The sequence below is a fragment of the Akebia trifoliata genome, chromosome 11 (assembly GCF_017979445.1).
Source record: "Akebia trifoliata isolate Shusen 1 chromosome 11, ASM1797944v1, whole genome shotgun sequence".
Classification (NCBI taxonomy): domain Eukaryota; kingdom Viridiplantae; phylum Streptophyta; class Magnoliopsida; order Ranunculales; family Lardizabalaceae; genus Akebia; species Akebia trifoliata.
Genome location: NC_141385.1, coordinates 3,250,463 through 3,271,991, shown reverse-complemented (window position 1 = coordinate 3,271,991; position 21,529 = coordinate 3,250,463). Strand labels below are relative to the sequence as shown.

General features: G+C 35.1%; 2 protein-coding genes across 2 annotated transcripts; one reads left to right on the top strand and one right to left on the bottom strand.

Annotated features, from left to right (window-relative positions):
* The first annotated feature begins 4,050 nt into the window (after positions 1 to 4,050).
* PSB29 (photosystem II reaction center PSB29 protein) lies at positions 4,051 to 7,540 on the top strand. Its single transcript, XM_086417231.1, has 5 exons — positions 4,051 to 4,464; positions 4,845 to 5,112; positions 5,826 to 6,042; positions 6,690 to 6,805; positions 7,260 to 7,540. The coding sequence occupies exons 1-5, from the start codon at positions 4,275 to 4,277 to the stop codon at positions 7,357 to 7,359; spliced, it is 891 nt and encodes a 296-aa protein (XP_086273357.1). The 5' UTR covers positions 4,051 to 4,274; the 3' UTR covers positions 7,360 to 7,540.
* Positions 7,541 to 8,987: 1,447 nt separating this feature from the next.
* Positions 8,988 to 20,398, bottom strand: DGK5 (diacylglycerol kinase 5). Its single transcript, XM_086417230.1, has 13 exons — positions 20,127 to 20,398; positions 18,539 to 18,752; positions 18,305 to 18,427; positions 18,064 to 18,192; positions 16,874 to 16,959; positions 14,866 to 14,989; positions 13,923 to 13,971; positions 11,322 to 11,404; positions 11,060 to 11,127; positions 10,870 to 10,944; positions 9,984 to 10,071; positions 9,748 to 9,864; positions 8,988 to 9,603 (listed from the first exon to the last, which is right to left on the bottom strand). Exons 2-13 carry the CDS (start codon positions 18,737 to 18,739, stop codon positions 9,265 to 9,267), a joined length of 1,482 nt encoding a protein of 493 aa, XP_086273356.1. The 5' UTR covers positions 18,740 to 18,752; positions 20,127 to 20,398; the 3' UTR covers positions 8,988 to 9,264.
* Between the last annotated feature and the right edge of the window lie 1,131 nt (positions 20,399 to 21,529).

The window sequence follows — 21,529 nt, the reverse complement described above, 5'->3', positions numbered from 1 at the left end:
ATATATAAAAAAATAAAAAAATAATAATTACCCACATGAAGATCTAGATTTGATTTATGTAAAGAGTATCAAATATAAGAGGATTTCCCATATCAAGATCCTCTAACCATTAAATTAGTAAGAATCCTTTAAAGTTGAGATAGAAATGAGTCAAAGAGTCACACCTTTACTTAATAGCTTTTTTCACGAAAATCTCATAAATAACTTAGTGTTCTCTTCGAATTAGGAATTTTTTAATTTTATCCTTATTGATTATGTGTTTCATAAGAGTCGTTTCTAATAAAGTCGTGCTAGAGTACTAAAAAAGCATCTACAACTCATAAACACTTTCATGTCAAGAAAAGTGTGATGCAAGGTACAAACTTGAGGTCAATTCAGCTTTATTTTTTTTAATAATCACATTTACTACTTAAATCTAAGAATATAATTGTAATTAAAATTCTAACTATCTTAAAAAATCTTCTTTTAGAATTCACTCTGATTCTATTGTTATTTTCATAATATTTTCTTAATGAAAAAATCACTTAACTACCCTCAACCGAGTATTATTGGCTGGGCGAACCATCTCTAGGACTCGAGAAAGTGTCAGTTGACACGTGGTTACCTTAACGAAAGGATCAATCGACTGCTCTTGAATTGCCTCGTGTCCTATTAACTGAATCCTCTCTCAAACTCAAGGAAAATTGATACAAAAATGCCTCGAAAGTTACTCATAAGTTGAGTGAATTTATTAATTTTAATAGACTCAACCTTCTCATGTCTTAGTGACCACGTGAAATGCTTTTATTAATTCATACCATCAAATATAATTAACTGGTCACAAAATAAAAAATTGATTAGGTCAAATCAAAACCATCTTTTTGTGGCATCTACTAAACCACCTTATCATAAGAAAAAATATGAGTTGTGAGATGGCATACTCAATCGACTTACCTGACGTTATAGGCTCGAAAACTATAAATCTATTTAAAAAATGACATTTTTAATCGAGATACAAAATTACATTTTTTTTAATGAGAAATCATCCATCTGTATCCCAAGAGAGTACATCTATGATTCTCGAGTCTGTCATGTCAGATAAAGTCGATTAAATTGACACGTGCCCAAGTCAGATTACCAGCACTCAAAAAATATATAAACTTATTTCAGTACAAATTAATCGCATTTAATGAACTTAAACCGATTTCAATGGATTGGCTCGTATGAAACGAAATGACTCAGACGAGTCATCTAGGGTACATGAGTAAGACGAGACGATAGATACACTGATTTTAAAACCATGGTCAAAGCTAATATACCAATCTTTCTAAAAAAGAATAAATTCCATATATACATGATTTAAAAATGTACATCAGATTACAAATATTACTAAACAAAATCTGATCTGATCTAAGCCGGAGAATATGTGATGGTTAATTGGGACCCCAACAGCTTAAGTACATAACCGTCCGAAGCGATTCTTCTGCCTGCTTCAGCTTCAACTTCTCCACAGCTTTCAAGGAGTTGGAGGAATCGACAACACTAGAAAATCGCCTCCCTTGTTTACACGAAGAAGCTGAATCTTTAAGAGATTTAATGGCGGAAGTGGAATCACACTTGGAAGCTTGGTCTTTGATTCCCTGCATCGCCCTCGTAAAAGCTTGGTAGAACACCCTACTCATCTCCAATCGGATAATCGATCTAATTAAAAGGACTGTTTCGATTTGATTGACAAGGCTTGAGGCTATTGCACGAGAGAGAGATATATATATATATATAGAGGGAAGGAAAGAAAGGGAACAAATGGTGGTTTCTGGTTTTGGAAAACCGGGTGTTTATTAAGGTAGAAAACAACCGGCTGCGCGCCAAGTTTTCGGTAAAAACTGGGGGCAAGGTTGTCTGAACGTATCTATTAATGACTTACAAGTGTCGGTTACTTGTGCTTAATCATCTAGATAAGAACAGAAAGCATCTGTCTTTGCGTGGGAAGTTACGCTATTATCTTGTTTTCGATAGAATTTTAATTTTCATTTAAATGTCCATATTTTGGAAAAAAAATTAGTTGGATGAGAATGAATTCAAATGCCACGTGTCACATTATTATCTAGAAGACCAGAACCTAAATACTTTGACCATGATCTTGATAGGTGATAAGCTAGAATTGGAGGGCCAGTCCGCATGGGATTGTATATCTTTGGCTTCATCAAAAGTCTGTCTAATTAAATTTATTACCTCGAGAGACATATAAAATTTGGAGTGGACCCCGGGTATAATCAAAATAAGATTTGAGTGGTTAGATATGGTTTTGAAGGGAAATTTCAATCAATGAATTTTTTTTTTTATAGTATATCAATAGAGACATTTTGATATATTTTCAAAAAAAAATTTCAATTTTCAAGATCATTATTTATATCAATCTAATCCAATATGTGACGTGTTGTTCTAGTAATTGGAAGTCGAGTTCGATGCAGAAGTAACCATGAATAAATGTCAAGTTTCATGCAGAAGTGACTATGAATAAAAATTACCCACAAGGAATGTGGTGAGATGGTAAGACACTAGTAAGGGCTTTCCTCTAATCATGTGTTCAATCCTCTAAAGCCTACTAACTTACTTGGTAAAATGTTGTGTGGGTCGGACCAATGCCTAATGTACTAGTCTTAAGATAAGGCCCAATGGTCTATGAATTAGGCACAAGTAGTCTACAGTCTATAAGCTAGAATAGCGACTTTACCGAAATGATTTACATACCTCAGCCACTTTGAAAGATAAGGAAGACAGGTAGCAAACTGAAGGTTTGTAGGATTGTGGATAAAATCTTTTAATTTTTGTTTTGAAGAAATTGAATTTTGTCAAAACTTAGGATTGCGACCTGACAGGCCAACCTAAATTCAATTCGGACCCAGTCTTATTGATGAACAAGTCTAGATCGAGTTACGTAGAAATGAGTTGAGTCTAGGTTAGAATAATTCAATTCGACCTTAATTCAAGTTAAACTCAAATTGAGGGTTGGCAACCCAATTCAACCCAAACACAAGGAAATATACAAACATTTTTATATATTTTAATTATTATTTAAGATATAAATTTTAATTTATATTAATTGTATTTTTTAGTTTAAATATAAAATTTCTCTTTTAATCAAAAGCAAGTTAAGTTTGCTTTTTACCGTCCCCTCCTACTAATCCACCCACCCAATCAAAATTATCTAAATCGGACTAACCCAAATTCGACTTGAGTTTAAAAGTTGAGTTTGGGTTAACGAGTTCAAGCTCAATGCTTGGGTCAAAGGCTATGCTAGTCTATAACTTGAGTTGAGTTTGGATCTACCCTCCAATCTGATCAAAATTATAAGAGTAACTCCAACGCAAAAAGGTATATCTACTAGGTATTTTATTATCGAGAGTGATTTTGCCTATTCAAATGGACTACATTCCAATCTCACTAGTCAAAATGACTCTCCACAAATTCAACTACAGTAGAATATTTCATAATTACCATAATTTGTTTTTACTGTTAATAGGGAGAGAGAGAGAACTCACTTTTTTTTTTTTTGTATCTCCCACTTTCTTTCTCCAAGAATATTTCAAATTTGAGAGTCAGAGTCAGAGTATGGTTTTTAAACTCGTCCAAGATCGAGACATATCGTCCGAGTTAATTAGGTATCAGAACTGAACGAGACCAACTTATAAGGTCATTTTTTGATTGAGTTTTACGTCTCATGTTCAATTTTTGAGTTATCTCACGAGACGTCTCAAACGTATCGAAAAATTCGTCCGAAACGATTCAATATCGGAACTGAACGAAATGAGACGCAATACTAAATTTAAAAACCATGAGTCAGAATCAGAGTGCTTTCAGAGGACCCTAACTCTCTAAAATGATAGTTAAGAGAGGATACGAAACTCGAACCCTAGTACTTTGGAATTAGAGTTCCTTTAAGTTGGTGAAATTTATTTTTCTTAGAAGTCATATTGTAGTAAAAAATTTAGTCCTTGCAATCATACGGGTCCTAAAATGATGGATTATAATATCACCAGATTTGACACTTGTCCAATTATAGTGGAAGAGCTAAGATCACTGCAAAATCAAAATCATAAACCGGATAAGCCTCCTTTGAGTCTTTCCGACCTCTCTCTCTCTCAAAATTATTTCAAAAAATTAAAAATAAATAAAAATGCGACTTTTGCTTGTTTTCTCGTCCACGATGTCAGCCAAACCCCGATTCTGAAAACCCTAAATCTTCAATTTCGATTTCTTCACCAAAAATTCTCTGCTCAAAGATTGTATCTTTAATGGCCACCATTTCTTCTCTATCTTTCACCTCATTGGGACAAGCTTCGGAGTGGAAAGTATCGGTTTCGGCGCCTCGATGTTTCAGTTATGGTTTTCGGTTATCAAACAGATTTTTTTCCGATTCAATTGGTGTTCGAACCTCAAAATCGATTTCTCGACTGGTGATTCAGTGCATGTCATCTGTACAAGGTGAATTATGATTTTGATTCGTTTTCTAATTTCGTTCAAAGATTTGTTCTTTAAAATGAGAAGTCTGTATTTATTTAAGTAATTTATTCGTTTTCTAATTCAATTTCACATCTGTTTTTCTGAAAGATTTTTTTTTTTTCTTTAAAACGACAAATCTATATTTATTTAGAAATTGATTCGTTTTCTAATTCACTCTCACAATTTTTTTTACATATAGATTTGTTCTTTACTAAAAAAAAACTAGACTTGAATTATATTTCAAATATTCTCTGAAATTTGAGGGAGAAGGGAAATTTATACAGCTCAATTTTGCTATATTTACAATTATGCCACTGAACCAGAGCGTTAGATGATCAGCATTACTGTACTGTGGTTTTCAGATGTGCCGACGGTATCTGAGACAAAATTGAATTTTTTGAAGGCATATAAGCGACCGATTCCTAGTGTATACAACACTGTTTTGCAGGAGCTGATTGTTCAACAGCATCTGATGAGGTACAAGAAGACGTACCTTTACGATGCTGTCTTTGCCCTAGGGTTTGTGACTGTGTACGATCAACTCATGGATGGGTACCCAAGCGATGATGATCGTGATGCCATCTTCCGAGCGTATATCCAAGCATTGAAGGAGGATCCAGAGCAATACAGGTATTTGTTAATGCTAACTTTGATTTGAAGATTAATTAGTGATAAACTTGTGAAATGTAGTTATGTCGAGTGAAAATTTTAGTGAGTCAATTGATTCCTAGCCATTGAGATATAATGTTTGAGAATTGGGTTTGTTGCTTTGATCCCAGCTCATCATAATTCATAAGAGAGCTTTCTGTTGCTTGGGTTATAAAGATTGCAGCGAATCTAGAGCTGATATCTTTCAAAACCGATCCTTTTGTCACAAGTTCCATGATCAATAATGAAATCTGAAAAAAAAAAAAAAAAAAAAAAACCCTTTTTTGTATTGGTTTTGAAAGGAAAATTTTCAACAGCATAATTGATTAAAATATTTCGTAACACTTCTCTAATGGTCATTAATTTGTTTTATTTCCAAGCTTGTAAGTTTCGATTCGGGATTGAAGGTAGAGAATAAAAGTTTCCTTTCTAAAGATAGAAAGAGACCAACTGAAGAGAGAAAGAAAATCTAAATATATCAAGAACGGATATCCACTCAAATGCTATATGCATTGAGTTAAACCTTGAGTGTTTAGATCTTGGAGACCCACAGGTGGATGTCTGCAAGCCTTTTTTTTTTTTTCTTTGAAGCTCATTTATTAATGGTGATTTTCATCTTGTGCCATCAACCACTAATTTTGTGCGGCAAAATATTAGATGACTTGCAATTGCCATTCTGTTTGTATTTTCTACAGAAGTGATGCACAAAAATTGGAAGATTGGGCCCGTTCTCAGAATGCCAGTTCATTGATTGAGTTTTCATCTAGAGAAGGAGAAGTTGAGGGGATTTTAAAAGACATTTCAGAACGGGCTGGGGGTAAGGGCGGTTTCAGCTATAGCCGCTTCTTTGCAATCGGGCTGTTTCGTCTTCTTGAGTTGTCCAATGCGACAGAGCCTACTATCTTAGAAAAGGTTAGACCACTTGCTAAATTTTTAGAATGTAACTGAAGCATACATGATATTTTTCACTTTAATGTTTGAAAAATTATATTCATGTATAGGAAATGTTATTTGATTTCATTGCACAATATGACCATGTCCTTGTTTTGTTTCCATATATTATACTGGTTGTCCTCCAATCCTGAGTCCTGACCCCTATATATTTGTTGGAATCCGTACACTCATGGAAATGAACTCATATTTTTCACCAGTGGTATCCTCATATCCCATGGTTTTATTCCAAGATGACGTGGAAGTTGTTGCAAGAGAGAAAAAATCGGATCAAGCCAATTCCACCTGTAAAAATTTGGCCAAATGAACCCTGTTTCACATTTTAATTCTGTCTAAAACCTGGAATGAAACAAAGGATCATGATTCATGTTAAGAGATGGCAATTTTTTACATTTGCTGCCAAAACTTGATGTAACTAACCCTCCTTTATCCGGGCTTGGTACTGTCAATGTGGTGTAACTAGACATACATACATACATAGAATATGTGCATGCATACTTACCTTTGTGTAAAATATGCAATCAAACCATTTCTTTAATTAATTATCTGAAGAAGTCGGATTTTTGTAGCCGATGGTTTTCGTAAACTGATAAGTTGTTGTCTAACAGCTTTGTGCAGCCTTAAACATAGATAAGAGGAGTGTGGACCGGGACCTTGATGTTTACCGCAACCTACTCTCCAAGTTGGTTCAAGCAAAGGAGCTCTTAAAAGAATATATGGATAGGTACATGCAGTTTCCTTAGAACTTGTTTAACTTTCGACCGACCATTGTTGTGGTATGATATCCTACTGTTTTTAAGTTGAAATGAGAATTGCAAACATTCATATATTTTGAAATCAAACTTACAATAACTCACTCTAGAGCTTTACATATAGATGAACATTTTTTTCTTTTTAATCTTAAACTCCAATGATTTTAGCTGTACTTGCATTGCACGTCAAAATCAGGAAGCAAATGCTCTTTTAACCATCTTATGTTGTTTTTGTATTTGTTGATATCTGATATTAGGTGCATTTAACTTTCTCTTGGTGGAAAAAATAAGCCTTGAGTGCAGTTAATCTTATCAGCCTTCTTTAAGTTCAAGCCATACCATGTAGATGTTCCCTTATGTGCCTTCGAAGTAGAAACATTTCCAGATAATAAGAGTAATGTTTGTTGCATTGCTTTTGGTTTACAGAGAAAAGAAGAAAAGAGAAGAAAGATCCGAGACTCAGAAGGCTAATGAGGCAATTACAAAATGCTTGGGAGAATTCCAAAATGCACACAGAGAATTCTAGCAATCTAGCAACTCCTATTGTGCCAAGTACACTCGTGAAGCTCCAACTGACTGATATTTTTATGGTTTTTGAGGTAAAGGAGAGCCTCTGAGTCGCAGAAACTGCCTATCAGGGTATGGATTTATATTTTAAATGTATATTATTTTTAATTATGGTGATCCAGATACCTTGTTTGTATTCACCCAGCTTTTCTTGTCTTCTTTTGTTCCCTCTTTTCTTTTTTTATGTTTTTTTTTTTCTTCTCAATATTCTCTTCTTTGGTCTCAAATGTATTCTACTGATGTTCATATCCAGTGTTTGTAAGATGCACATGGATCCGCATTCCCCACAGCAAGTCAATGCTCAATGAGGAGTCCTCTCTATAACTCTGCACATTTATATTGGGATTACCACATTGGCAATCCAACACAACACCCTTATATTTCATGGAAAAAGTCAAAAAAAAAAATAAATAAATTTTGAGCTTGATCCAAGGAGTTGAAAATGGGCGGCTACCGAACTCCTAAAACTTAAAATTAAAATTTAATGGTGAAAAATGTTGTGTTTTTCTTCAAAATTCTTAGAATTTCATTTTCTACAAGTTCGTGGCATCAGATCATGTTTTTGGATGTCAAGATGTGAGCTCAAGATCTTTTAGTAGAATTTAAGTAGGTTTTAGCAAATATTTGTTTATAAAATAAAATAATATTAAATATTAAAAATAGAGAAAGAAGAATTTGAGTCTTTTGGAATTGGGATCAAATTTTATATTAAGTAAAATATATATATATTTTTTTTTTTTCTATTTTTATAAATAGGAGATGATCTTTATTTTAAAGAATATTCTTGGAGATGCTCTTAGAAGCTATCCATCGAAACTGACCTTAAATTCTACAGCAAGAACGAGTGCTACAATCTGAAAATTAACTGATGCAACATTTACTACTTCAAAATGTGGACATGAGATATCTCTTGGAGCTGGAATCATTTTCACTTGGTTTGTTATAAAAATATGTAATAATAATTGGGGAAATGGATTTCTAGGGAGGGAGCAATTTGCATGTTTTATGATTAAGCATTTTGATTGGAAAATCAAGTAAATGATTTTCCCATTTTCGGCATGAAAAACAATCTTCCGATCCTTCTGAGAAAATATTGGCACATCGGAAAAGTTATCTTTGTTGTCAGGGTGGGAAAATCCTATATTTTATGCCTCCACCCCAAACTAAAAACCAACCACCTTATTTTCCTGGTAACGTATTTTCTTTGAAAATACACCATTTTATCAGACATTGATTTTCCTTAGAAAATGTTTTCTGCAAGCATTTGCAACTTCTATCAGAATACTCTTTCAACTCCATATATTTGAGTTGTAAATGTGCTGTCATCGATAATATGGGTGTAAATGAACATGGAGAGCACGAGATTCAAGCACCATACTTCAGTGGTCCTGCCAAGGAGATATTTAATTTTATTTTTTTCTAATGTAAGACTTCATCAATTGAAGCATGGTTTTAAATCTCATGTCTCTCATCTCATCTCGTTCACGAGTGGTACTGAGATGACTACCACGAGTAGACATGGCATCATGCCATTGTTTCATCAGCTTAGCACAGAAATTTGAACTGTGACAGGGATTTATTTCGAAGTTGAAGCTAGAAATAGTCTTGCTAACGTATCTGTAAATACATAATAATTTCTCTACAAGACATTCAAGCATTTCATCAAATACAGACAAACAATATCATCGATCCCACAATGGAAGGGTAAAAAAATAAATAAAAATAATTACGGAGCTGTGGGGGGGTCACTGATAAATAGAACTAAAAAAGAGTTGAGTTGGAAGACAACAATTAAAAGGCAATGAAAAAAAATAAAAAATAAAAATGACTGAAAATGCCATATGGGTGAGAGATGATGCATTGCTCAAGTGAGATGAGAAATGTCAACATCGTCAGGGATTCTGAAAGTATCTGCTGCGCCAAATTTTCTGCGTTCTTCACAATCTTCACCAGAGTCTTCTTCGTTACTATCCTCATCATCCTCATCATCATCTCCTTGATGACCGCTAGGTGTAGAGGGATCATACACACTTCTGGATCTGCAATCTTGGGTAGCAAGCATGTTGACTTGGCCAAGGTGAGAAATCTCGACAATAACAGTATCGTCGTCCACTGGAAGAGGCTGTTTCCATGGTTCCCCATCAATTCTCATGAAGGTGTGGTCAGCTGCACCCTTGTGAAATTCAAAGCGGATTCGGCTTGCCTAAGTACGGTTTAAAAAAAAAAAAAAAAAACAGTTAAACAGATTGTATACGTGGATTTTATTGCAGTAGGTCCAATTTAACTGGTAAAATATTGGTGTCGGGATAGGACTGCAACATGACTTTAAAAAAATTGTATTTCTAACCTGAGCAAGACGAGTTCCATGTCCCTTGGGAGCAAGTAAAACAAGCCCATGCCAAGCATTCTTAAAACCGACAACCTCAAGAAGACTATCATCAACAAATGGTGCCGTCAAGTCTCTCTGTAGATCACACGATACACCAAGAAAATTTCAATGAACAAGTGTTAGCAGCAAAATAATGTTTCTCTGCTCCTCTCTCTGAAACAGAAAGAAAAGGAAACTTGCAAATTAGAACTCACATCTCGCTCTTTCTTCCTATTTGGTGTACCCCAAGGATTTAGTCCACCAGAAAAGCTAGGCAGGTTAAGACAAACAATTGACCTGATTCTGTATGTTTATAGGCAGATAAAGTTGGTATGATGACCAAACCATGGAGAAATATTTATTTCAAACAGTGGCAAACAATGATAAAAGGGAAGTGCATTTGTTATAGTGTTATCAGTTTTCTGCCAAAGTCGCGGCATATGGAGTAAGTGCACAAGGAAAATTCAGATAAACAAACCAACATGAGGTGGGTTTGGCTTCACTTGGTAACAGTATCATAATGAAAAATATCGAAATTTATTAGAAATTAAAGGAACTACATCTTTAGAAGTGGTTTGAAGAAAGAAGATAGATGCATTCATGACAAGAGAATAATCTCCAATGAGGTGAGTATGAATATGGTAGAAGATAAAAAAGCAATAGCCTCTAGGGTTGCTTAAAGTCTTACCCCCCATTAGAATCATATCACAATGGAGGGGATTCCTTGTGGGAAATCACCTCAAATCTTATATATACTCTGCTATCATGAAAAACCACTGAACCGATCCACTGAAATATCCAAATTCTGTTCAAAGAAAATAAATCTTAAACAGCCAGCCATCAGGGCAGCAATCAGCATTCATTTTCCAAATGGTTTCACTCATTTTGCTTACTTTCTTTGCAATTTTAATCTGTTTTTGTGGTGTGAAATGTGAGCATTGAAAAATAGCTACTTTGTGGTGTGAAATGCTGCATTTTTAAAAAAAAATCTATTTTTGGGCACCACGAATAAGTATAGAATGACACTAACTAGTGACTGGCATGGTAACTGAAATGAAAGCAAGCTCAATGGCATGATTAAAATAAAGCAAATAATTTCACCCGCGAGGTATGGTGAGGTCTTCCCATTGACCGTGTCTTTTCATGATCTTAACCTTTGCAAGTTGAGCTATGCTCCTATATAAACAAATCCATTATCACTGACTGATTATTAAATAGAAACCAGCAATAAATAACAATATGAATAGCGTTCGGACTGTTAATCCTATCAAGTATCAACTAACATGCTTACCGTGAAGCCGGATGAAAAAGAGAAGCACAAAACCATCCTTGCGTACATCCAAGTTTCAAATAATTACTCTGATCAAATAAAACTATAAGTTGAGAGTAAAAAAAAAAAATGATCTGCATAAAATACTTAAATCTTCAAGGATTGAAGATTTATTTATACCTTTATTATGTTAATAAATTATCATAATAAAATAAATGACTAAGATAACCATAAATGCTGAGGTCAACACACTCCAAGTAGCACAGAGAATAAAATGCATTACCTGATTAACTAACTGATTTTTGAACTTTTCAGGATGCAATTTTCGCTCAGAATGAAATGCATATGATACTTGAGCATCCATACCTGTAAAAGAGAGGACAGAATTGTTCCATGTGTGATTAATTAATTTCACACAATAGAAGATTTAGTTACTTAAATAGTGTTAAGATTAATGAAAGAGCCAATGCAATATGTAACTCTGGGAGCTGCCTTGCAGTCCAAGGGCTTTAGAACAAGTAGAACCAAGATAGTGTATATGGAGAGTAACTTTAGTAGCGATACTCCAGGAATTATCCCAAAGCAACCATTTTCATTATCTTGGTTTTAGTGTTCATAAGGATGGAGAGATTGAGGAGGATATTTTCCAGAAAATTAGAATTGAATGGTTAAAGTGGAGGTGCATTGCCAGAGTTCTATGTGTCTGACACATTCCAATCATAAAAGGAAAATTTTATAAGACAATAGGAGGACCGGCCAGCTATGCTTTATGGAGCTGAATGCTGGGCAATCAAGATACAACATATGCATCAATTAAGCGTAGTAGATATGAGGATGATAAGAGGGGTGGGTGACACTAGGTAAGAATAAAATTAAAAATGAGCGCATTTGGGAAAATGTAGGAGTGGCACTAGTAGGTGACAAACTAGGGGAAAGTCGATTGAGACAGTTTGGTCATGTTAGTTGAAGGTTCTACAAGAGAGAGGATAAAAAATGCGCTAGAATTAACAGGTTAGACAGAATTAAATGGAGGAAAAAGATTTGTTTGGGTCAACCCCAAATTATTGGGATAAGGCTTTGATGATGATATTGATGTTGATATTTGAGGAACAAATATCTAATGAAACAAAATCAAGAAAAGTTAAAATGGTATGAAGAAAAAGATGTAAGCAATTTCCTTAAATTTTAGCATCCCAAGATGCATAAAACATGACACTTCACATCTTAAAGTTATGGGAGCAGACGAGTATATCAACCCCAACTTTATATTCATATTCCCTCAATAGTTAAAGATTAGCATATCTTCTCTATATATCTGGAACTTCTTTCGTAGTTTATATGATTATATTTGTAAAATACATCCTCTATTTGCTTATGTTTGCCATTTCTGAGTTTTGTGTTCCTCGAGTAATACCATGATATGTCTTTGGCCAACTTAAAATATCCCCAAGAAAATTTTATATTTTAAGAGCAGTATGGAATTTTAGATAAGTAACTGTAGAAAACCAGACAATTAGATACATGACCTTAACTAGCTAAACTGAAAACTACCAAATGAAAGGTAAGTAAAGCTGTATGCTTCATGTGTTCCAGGGAACCTGGGAGAATAGAGGAAGACTAATACTTTCTTTTTTGATCACATCAAGATAAGGTCAGTATCTGACGGTTTCCTCATTTCCAGATTACCACTAGAGTACTAGTAAGTATGAAACTGAGCAGGTACTACAAGAATGAAGTATGGATCTAAAACCTCTCTCATTAGTTGGTCAATAATGTACAAAACGACCAGAACAAAAGCCAAATGCAGCTACAACCAAATCCTTCACAGAAGGAACAAGCACCCGGAAGTTGAATGCCATTCCAAAGCAAAAGGTAACATATGAAGCTATCTAAACTCAATTACTCTAGGGCAATAAGGCATAGCCCCACAAGATTGAGTCAGAGATTTTCCTTTCTCACATGTGGGCTCTTGGCCCAATATATTAAATATTAGGAGAGAATATCACTCTTCTTGTGCTTAGAATCGACAGGGTCTCTTTTGAATGGTAATGCACCTTAAACACAACAAAGCACTGTAGTTGGTAATCATGCAAGCCTTTAAGTTCGGAAAAAAGCCCACTTCTTGCAAGACTAATCATTCTGAATGTTCTCCAACATTGAAGTTGCAAGGAACAAAAACCAATGCCGCATTCATCCATTGTTTACTAAATGAACCTGTGTCAACTGCTTGCAGCTGCAACACTCAAAAAAAGTAACAAAATCATTAACTGTAATTGTCTGCTTCACAAGCACCCACGAACTAGTCACATAGCTCAAACTTTCCATGGACTAAGACACCTACAGAAAATCTGGTTCTACAATACCGTGTTGTTCCTACAACCTCTCTGCCTGTACCATTGTTAGGATCCTTCTAGTGACTATTAGTACCCAAATACAAGTTTGGTAGTCTCTCACTCTCTCATTATGGAATTGAATCTTTTGCAGAAGTGGTTACAATCCAAGTGCTTTTCAACAATGAGATCATGGTTCGATGCTTACCCACCAAAAGGAGGTTTAGAACAGAATTCAGTTTTCAGTTTAAACCAGAGAAGACTAATAAACTAAATTAAAAGGAGACATTAAAATGAAACACTACTAGTAATAATCATAACGGTTTGACTTCACTAGGCATTTTTTTTCCTAGAGGCAAGCAGGTGAAGGTAGGAGCTTGATCCAGGCTTTGTGGCATAACCACCCACAGACTTCACCACCTTGCTGAGATGACACCTTCACTTACAAGACATTTTAGACAGGAAACATTTCCTAGTGCAAATCATATAACCTCTTAAAACAGAAGTAATAGTATCATCTAGACTATCATATGTGTGCAAAGGGAAACCCTTACCCATGCTGAAGTAGTTCCAAAACCCCCCACGAAATGTGTGGCACCCTTCCTGCAGAGCAATCAAACCAAAATGTGCCCATGAGTGGTTGAACAAAGTCCTATTCACTTGACAGAGGAATTTCACAAAGGGACGGTAAAGAAATAAAAGAAAAAGGAAGGAAAACATGTGCTGTTATTTTAGTCATTTGAGTAAATACGTTCATCTTGTTTATTCATTTTTGGTTGTAGGGAAGTATCACTTATGATTGATATTTGAAAATTAAGACTTCTAATTGAAATAAAGGAAATACGGTGTTTAGGTTGTGTTGTTGCTATTTGATCATCAAAGTTTTAGAAACCTTTTACAGAAAGAGTATAAATTAATTCCTTTAGAATTAAAAAAGTTACACTAGTAGGTATAAATTTTGTCCAGAGAAGGCTGAGATGCATGCAAGTTTAAGCATTGTGTGATTCTTGATTATTGAAAAATAAGAATAAAACCTTGTAGATATTGTTTTAAACATAAAACCTTCAATATCCAAAAAAGTTCTATTTGCAAGCTTATAAACCATTTGGTAGAAATCCATATGGATTTATTTTTATTTTTTACTAGTAAGTCTGTTTTTAATGAAATCAGGAGCTCAGTGATGGCAGGAATTGAAACCAAGTTTATCGTATCATCACCATAGACTTACCAACTAAGCTAGCTGGCCCCTTCAATCCATATGGGAGTTATAAAAGAAGGTTCAAGCAGACATTTAATGTATTCTTGGAAAATAAATAGAGATTTAAGCAAAATCGAGAAGAATTTAAAGACCAGATTAACCAGATCTCATGGTAATAAAAATGGTGTTGTACACTAAATGTTCACTTTTACTGGTAAAACACTAGAACTTAGCTTCTTGATTTACCAGCAATGAAGATACACTTTAGTAAGTACACAGAGCAATAGAAGACTGTTTACCATGCTTAGTGAGTCAGTTTGAGAGACCCGATGAAATGCATGCAACGAATGTGGTAATTCTAGTGGAGCAATGGGATCACAGGTACCATCTCTGGGGGCTCTCATCCTCATAAGAATATGCCAACTGGAATACATTGGATAATGTTAGTAGTCATAAAGTAAATCCTTTACCAAAAACAGAGAAGAGATGCACAACAAAAAATACATGGGAAATTATCTACTCATTTATTGCTGTGCTATACAATGTTATTGTACAAATGTAAGGCAAGGCCTGAAATTCTATAAAGAAACAGAAAGGAATATCAAGCACTCAAAAATAACCAAGAATAAAATTTTATGTTTTTATAACATGCCCAGAGGCCCTGTACAATCCTTATGTTTATTCTTCTGGAATAGCATGCTCACACACAGAAATATGAACCTCACCATTCAGTCATAACTAAAAATCATCCTGAAAAATAACTATAACTCAAGATAACTTACTTTACCAAAAGCACATATTATGTCTCACTAAATATGGATCGATCCTGTCACATCTGAACAAAGTGGCAAAGATCATCTAAGAAAAAGGCAGCGAATGCAATATTTTAGGGAAACAAGAAAGTATCCTGTGAGCGACCAGACACAAGAAGGTAAACCAGAATCATACTTCGCTAAAACCCGAAGGTAGAGCTGACAGTGGGGCAGGATTTGGATCCAATCAGAAACGATACAAGACTGATTCAATAGAAGGCTTAACAAAGACATGACAAGCTTTTGGGAGATGGGTTAGAGAGTTAATCCAAAAACAAATGGTGATTCTGAGACCTGATCTGATTAAAACAAATGAGTCGGTTATCTGGGTCAAGGCTGCCCAATACCTAAATGGTCTACAAACCTCCCAAGGATAATGCATATGCATCACATCCATACATGACACACGTACATATAATATCAGATTGGGTCTTTATCGGACCGAACAAGTCAATCCATAACCAATCCAACATCTAATTGGATTGGATCAGATAGGAAATTCACCATGAGCCAATCATTGGCAGCCCTACTTGTGATGATGCTATCCCCAGATTTTACATAGTTCATCTTGCAGAAGCATCTTTGAGCCAATCAAAAGTATGATCCTTGATACTATTGCCCGACATTTTGCAATCCAGCTCTTTTAAGCTACCCTATATAGCGTATAAAATTCATTTCCCTTACCTTCAAAAGAGAAAGTAGAGTACCCTGTCTCTCTTTTTTACCCACATACGGATCATGCATTTTGCAGCTCCAAATAATTGAGCCCGGGGAATGATATAAATTATTGTAAAAAAGAAATGCTACAACATTGACATTTTGACTCAGAGACTGTTCCAAGAGTCAAGGTGTAGGGCATGTGCAAATCAGATAAAACCTCTACAATGATTTCAAATTGAACTTTTGGTACATAATGGTTCAGAAGTTGACCTTGAACTAAAAGTCAAGATAGTATCCTTTCATTTTTCATTTAGAATTACCATAACAATGAATTTATAGAGCATTACAGATTAACATATTTCCAAGTTGACGGCATATAAACAGTGGCGTGGGTTGAGGTTTCAGAAAATGTTAATTGTTCAACGGTACATCTTTCCATAATTTTATGTTTATGTAAATTGACCACCAAGTAAAGCTTCCAAGGTGTCATGTTAGCACCTTCAAGTTAACATGAACTGGACTAGCAGTAAAATGCATACCACCTCTGTGAACATTTGAAAAGCATGTTAACAAAAAATGCCATGAAATTGAAGCAATGTCTGTTACTTTTTCTTTAGTACACCATGAAAATGAAGCAATATTCTGTTTCTTTTTCTTCATTATAACTTTTATACAAAATTTTGAATGTGTATGTGAAAAAGAACAAAATGGAAATTTGAAAACAAAATATACAGGGAATGAGCAAATACACTACTATAATTTGAGTCAAACACATGGTGAGAGACCAGGCATAGATTTTATTAACTCAAAAGAGTAATCATGAAAACTGTGGTACCTGTCTATTTTCATTTCTTTCGCTTTCTTTACTTGATCCAAGAATGCCTTCACGGAATGTGAATCTGTGCCGGGATTCTTCTTTCCCTGCAAATTAACCAAATTCATGTTAGCATTCCTCATTTCAAAATTAACCAATGCTTTCAGTAATGCCACTCAATCACTTTGGACCCAAGTCAATCTGGTACTTGTTGTTACACCAGGTGCTAAAGCATAGGGTTTTGAATTCATTGAGAAAAGATGAGGACAGAGGTATAAATATACAATATATCGAAAGAGAATGGATCTGCTAATTTTCTCATCCACAAATCCGTCCTTCCCACAATTGTCTCAGTGAATTAATTAGTGGCCATCGGAGTGAGGTGGTCGTCCTGCTTACAGGGCCAAATAAATACATTCAAAGGATAAATATTTGAATATCAACCTCTTACTCCCCATGAATGTTACTTAATGTAGCTACAGCACCGCCAACATTTACAAATTGCAAATATTAATATTTTAAGAATTAGTCAGGTTGAAGCTATAGCATTATCATTGGTTGGAACGAAAATACCTACGAAATCCAGTCTGCTTTAAGATATTTGAGAATCATAGCCAATATCTTGATGTAGATCCGGTAGTTCCTATTTTTTATTTTACCCCAACTGGACAAGTGTGCAATGTTGGGTGAACTCTCTTATCTGTTTTCGTCCACCGAAACAAAAAAACTGGTTTACGTACAGTATCAAGAAGTACCTCATTTCAGGTGGTTCAGTTATAGGGGGGCCGAAGCATATGATGATACCTTTTAGGGAATCAAAGTAATAGTCAGGAAAAGTGCTATCGAAATCCTTTTTATCAGGTATTAACTTGGAACCTTGTGCATCTTAAGAACCTTTTACTAAGATCAATGTAGTTGTATGTAATCTTATTGGAACAAATCAGGAGAATAAACTAAAAAAGAAAAAAAAAACGATAACAACAACCAAGACATGTAAACAAAATCTGAGATGCTTAAATTAACTAGTAATAAGATTAAGAAGTGGCTTATACATTCGTAAAAGAATTGGGGAAAAATACCTAGGATTGAAAGAGAGAATAGGACTAAAATGTTCACGTGCATGGTTGACATATTCAGATTGAAGAATCAACCCACAACCTAACATACTTGATCCATTAAGATTTCTACTGAAGAAACAGACCATAACTTACCCATCCAAATGAAAACGGTAAGTTGTTTCCCGTGCCCAAGGGAACTGTCGCAATTGGAGGTGGATGAGATAGTTTGAGATCGCAAACAACTCCAAGCAGCCAACTAGCTGTACCATCTCCGCCTGCAACCTAACAAGCTAAAAATATGTTAAATGTTCTACCAACAGTAATAATAATTATAAATTAAGCATTGGGTATGAATTAATAATGACATAGTAATACCATTTAAGGCTCAACTCACTATTAATCTCAATCTCTTCTGAATTTCAGAGGCAAAACCATCTCCATTGACCTTTAACTTTTCTAAAGTGGCATAGATCTTGTGTAGCACCTTATCAGGAGCTTCTTCTCCCAAATCAAAAACCTGAAAATTACAGCCACCCTAAAGTAAGTCCCATAAAAAAAATAACTGCATGTTCACAATTATAAATTTGGTTCAATCTGCCAACCCCTCTGGTATACTGACTAACAATACCTGATTTTTATTAAGCACACTGCGGTATGTGGTCAGCAGATCCCCTCCCAGCTGACCACCACTTTTAGTGTTGATGAACACCATCACAGGACATGTCGGTACATAATCAACAGTTTCGGTCTCTGATTCCGCTAAGAGTATGTAGTTAGGAATATAAAATTCCTTCAAGAACTGATCGGACTCAGAATTGCAATCACCCATCACCACGACCCAACTGTGATGTTGCATCAGAAGTCACTGTCAGTTTTAGAGATACAGAATTCATATATATATATATATATATTGGGTCGGGATCCGTAGACAACATTCTAGACAACGTTCTACACAACGTGTTTTGTCTTACATGGGCAAAAAGTTTCGGAATGGGCTGATTTTTTGTGAGGATGATCTCTATGGCGAGGGGATCATCCTTGCAAAAAATCAGCCCATTCTGAAATTGCCACCCCCAGTTTACAAGTTAAAGAATCATGGACCGTTCATTTTAACCGGTAGTTTGTAACCACTTTTCATAGGGTTAGAAGTTTTAGAATCAGCTAATTTTTTGTGAGGATGATCTACTCACCATAGAGATCATCCTCACAAAAAAAAAACAGCCCATACCGAAACTGTTTTGCCATACAGGACAAAATATTGTCTACGGAATGCTGCCCATAGTGTGCATTATGCACTGATGGCACATTTGTTCAATACTTGTATCATACTAACATACACAAAGTTCAAAGAATCAATTTCGAACACAAAAAATGAAAGGCCTTTATCAAATTGAACCCAAAACTATAAAACTAAAGGGTTGGTATCCATAGACTCATGAAAAGTGAACTCATATGTTCACACACAACCTCGACTGCTCAACCGTTAGATCTCACATGTACACAGTTGGGATTGTGTGTGAACATGAGTTCACTTTTCATGAGTCCATGGATCCCGACCCAAAACTAAATACTTAAAAGTATGAGATAGAGAGAGGACACAATCAATGAAAGTCTAACATTAAACGTCAAATTTAAGACAATTTCAAACATTAAATGTGATTATCATCCACATCCGGAAAAGCAGAACTTGCAATAATGAATTTCAATCTTGAAGGAACCATACAATCCACTAGGATGTTCTATCAAACAAATTTTTTTCTTTCTCAATAAGAAAATGACAAAAACTTTCTGCAACATCAAAATATGGATTGCAAAATGAGAACTATCTCCATAATCACACAGAAAACTACTCAAATACAGTAAATGATTGCCGCATGATCAAAGAAATAAACACATCAAAGCTTAATTGCGAGCAAAACTAAAGCATTTTTAACTGATTCTACATAACTCAAAACTTCCTAATCAACAAAGCCACAAAAAATTAATAATCTTTCTAAAATTTCCTTTCAAATCTGAAAATTGAACAATGAAACGAGATATAATCTCAGGAACACTCGATCGCTAAAAAAACCGACCTTTTCTGAAGAAAATTACTAACAAAAGCCCTAACATGACGATATACAACTTTAGATAGGGACATGAATTCGATCGAAGAGGATTTGAGAAGAAACGCCATTAAAAAGGAGGAATTCAAGCTGAATTAAACGACGCTTTACCTCAAAAGGATTAAACAGTTGCCGAGAACTAAAGCGAATTCTGATTCCAACACTTTTTGTTTGTGTGATTCTATTCGTTCTCCAGATCTGAATCTATCGAAAAAGCGGAGGCGAAACGCGTATTTTGAACGAAGGAGGGAACATGTGAGAACTGAGAAGAGATGAAACGAAGGTTTTGACCAATTCTTAATTTCAGACTTATTTGTATTCACATAATTTGTGTGGAAGGGCAAAAGAGGAAATTAAAAAAATAATGAGCAAAAGCTCAAGATCAATCATTCGCTTAATTTGAAGGATTGTGATCTTGAAATGTCTTGGTCATAGGGATTCGCTTCTCCAACACTCGATGATCATCCAACTGTTTAGACTTAGGGACGACAATACTACTTGAGGTCCAGACATTCTCTAACGGTTTTAGCTGGGGATCGGTTGGCGATTCCCTCTATGTAGGAAAGGGGCAGGTCCCCCACTAGTGGTGCCAAGCTATAATTTTATTCGAAATATGTTGGAGTTTTTAGGTCATGTGACATGATTCGCTTCTTATCACTTTAAATAGTAATTCTGTTTGAATAATGCTGAATTGACCTCAAGATTGTATTTTGTATCGTACATTTTGACGTGAAAGTGGGTAAGAAGTATAGATGCTTTTCATTGAGATACAAGTCAAAAGGTATTTATAATTCTTGCACACTTTCATGTCAGAATGTGCGATATTAGGTACAATCTTGAGAGAGTCATGCTGGAGTGACCTCAAGATACAAATGAAAAAATATTTACGGTACATATCTACTTTCATGTCAAGAAGTGCGATATGAGGTTCTAACATATACACCCAGGGTGGAGGATTAAATCACTTCTTACTTCTCAATTGAAAATGCTAAAGTGATTGTGCATAACACTGTTTCACATTGTGCAGATGTGAAGGTGGTATAGAATTGTAAATGTTTTTCCTCGAGGCATTATTGAAAGCATCTACGATTCTGAGTGCACCTCCACGTCAACACAATGTGAAATCCAATGTCTCCTACAATCACTATGGGACTACTCAATACATGCCATGTGAGTTACAATCTTAAAAATTAAAGCTTAAATGACATATTTTCCATAATTGCATTGGTCTGTGGTTTATGTGGCATGCATTAAGGTGTAGGAGGAGAGTTTCAATCCTTCACCCTGGGCGTACACGATGTAGACCCTTTTGCTTATCATTTGTTGGTTGGATATATACGAGAAATTTTTCGCTCATTGATCTCACAAGCTGCCCACTACATGACACATAGAGCCTAACAATGGTAGTTTTGTAAATTTGGGGATGTTTTGATACACGTGGGCACATGTGATAGATTGATCTTGGATCCTATGAGATCTGTGAGAAAAAAAAATTGAATATATTCATAGAATTA

Excerpts from the sequence above, each read along its gene's own strand:
- PSB29 (XM_086417231.1), top strand. The coding sequence starts at position 4,275 with ATGGCCACCATTTCTTCTCTATCTTTCACCTCATTGGGACAAGCTTCG. Across the intron at positions 4,465-4,844 it reads GTGCATGTCATCTGTACAAG|ATGTGCCGACGGTATCTGAG; the intron begins GTGAATTATGAT and ends TGTGGTTTTCAG. Across the intron at positions 6,806-7,259 it reads TTAAAAGAATATATGGATAG|AGAAAAGAAGAAAAGAGAAG; the intron begins GTACATGCAGTT and ends TTTGGTTTACAG.
- DGK5 (XM_086417230.1), bottom strand. The coding sequence starts at position 18,739 with ATGGGTGATTGCAATTCTGAGTCCGATCAGTTCTTGAAGGAATTTTAT. Across the intron at positions 11,405-13,922 it reads TTGGAACTACTTCAGCATGG|GTATGGATGCTCAAGTATCA; the intron begins GTAAGGGTTTCC and ends TCTCTTTTACAG. Across the intron at positions 10,945-11,059 it reads CTTTTTCATCCGGCTTCACG|GAGCATAGCTCAACTTGCAA; the intron begins GTAAGCATGTTA and ends TTGTTTATATAG.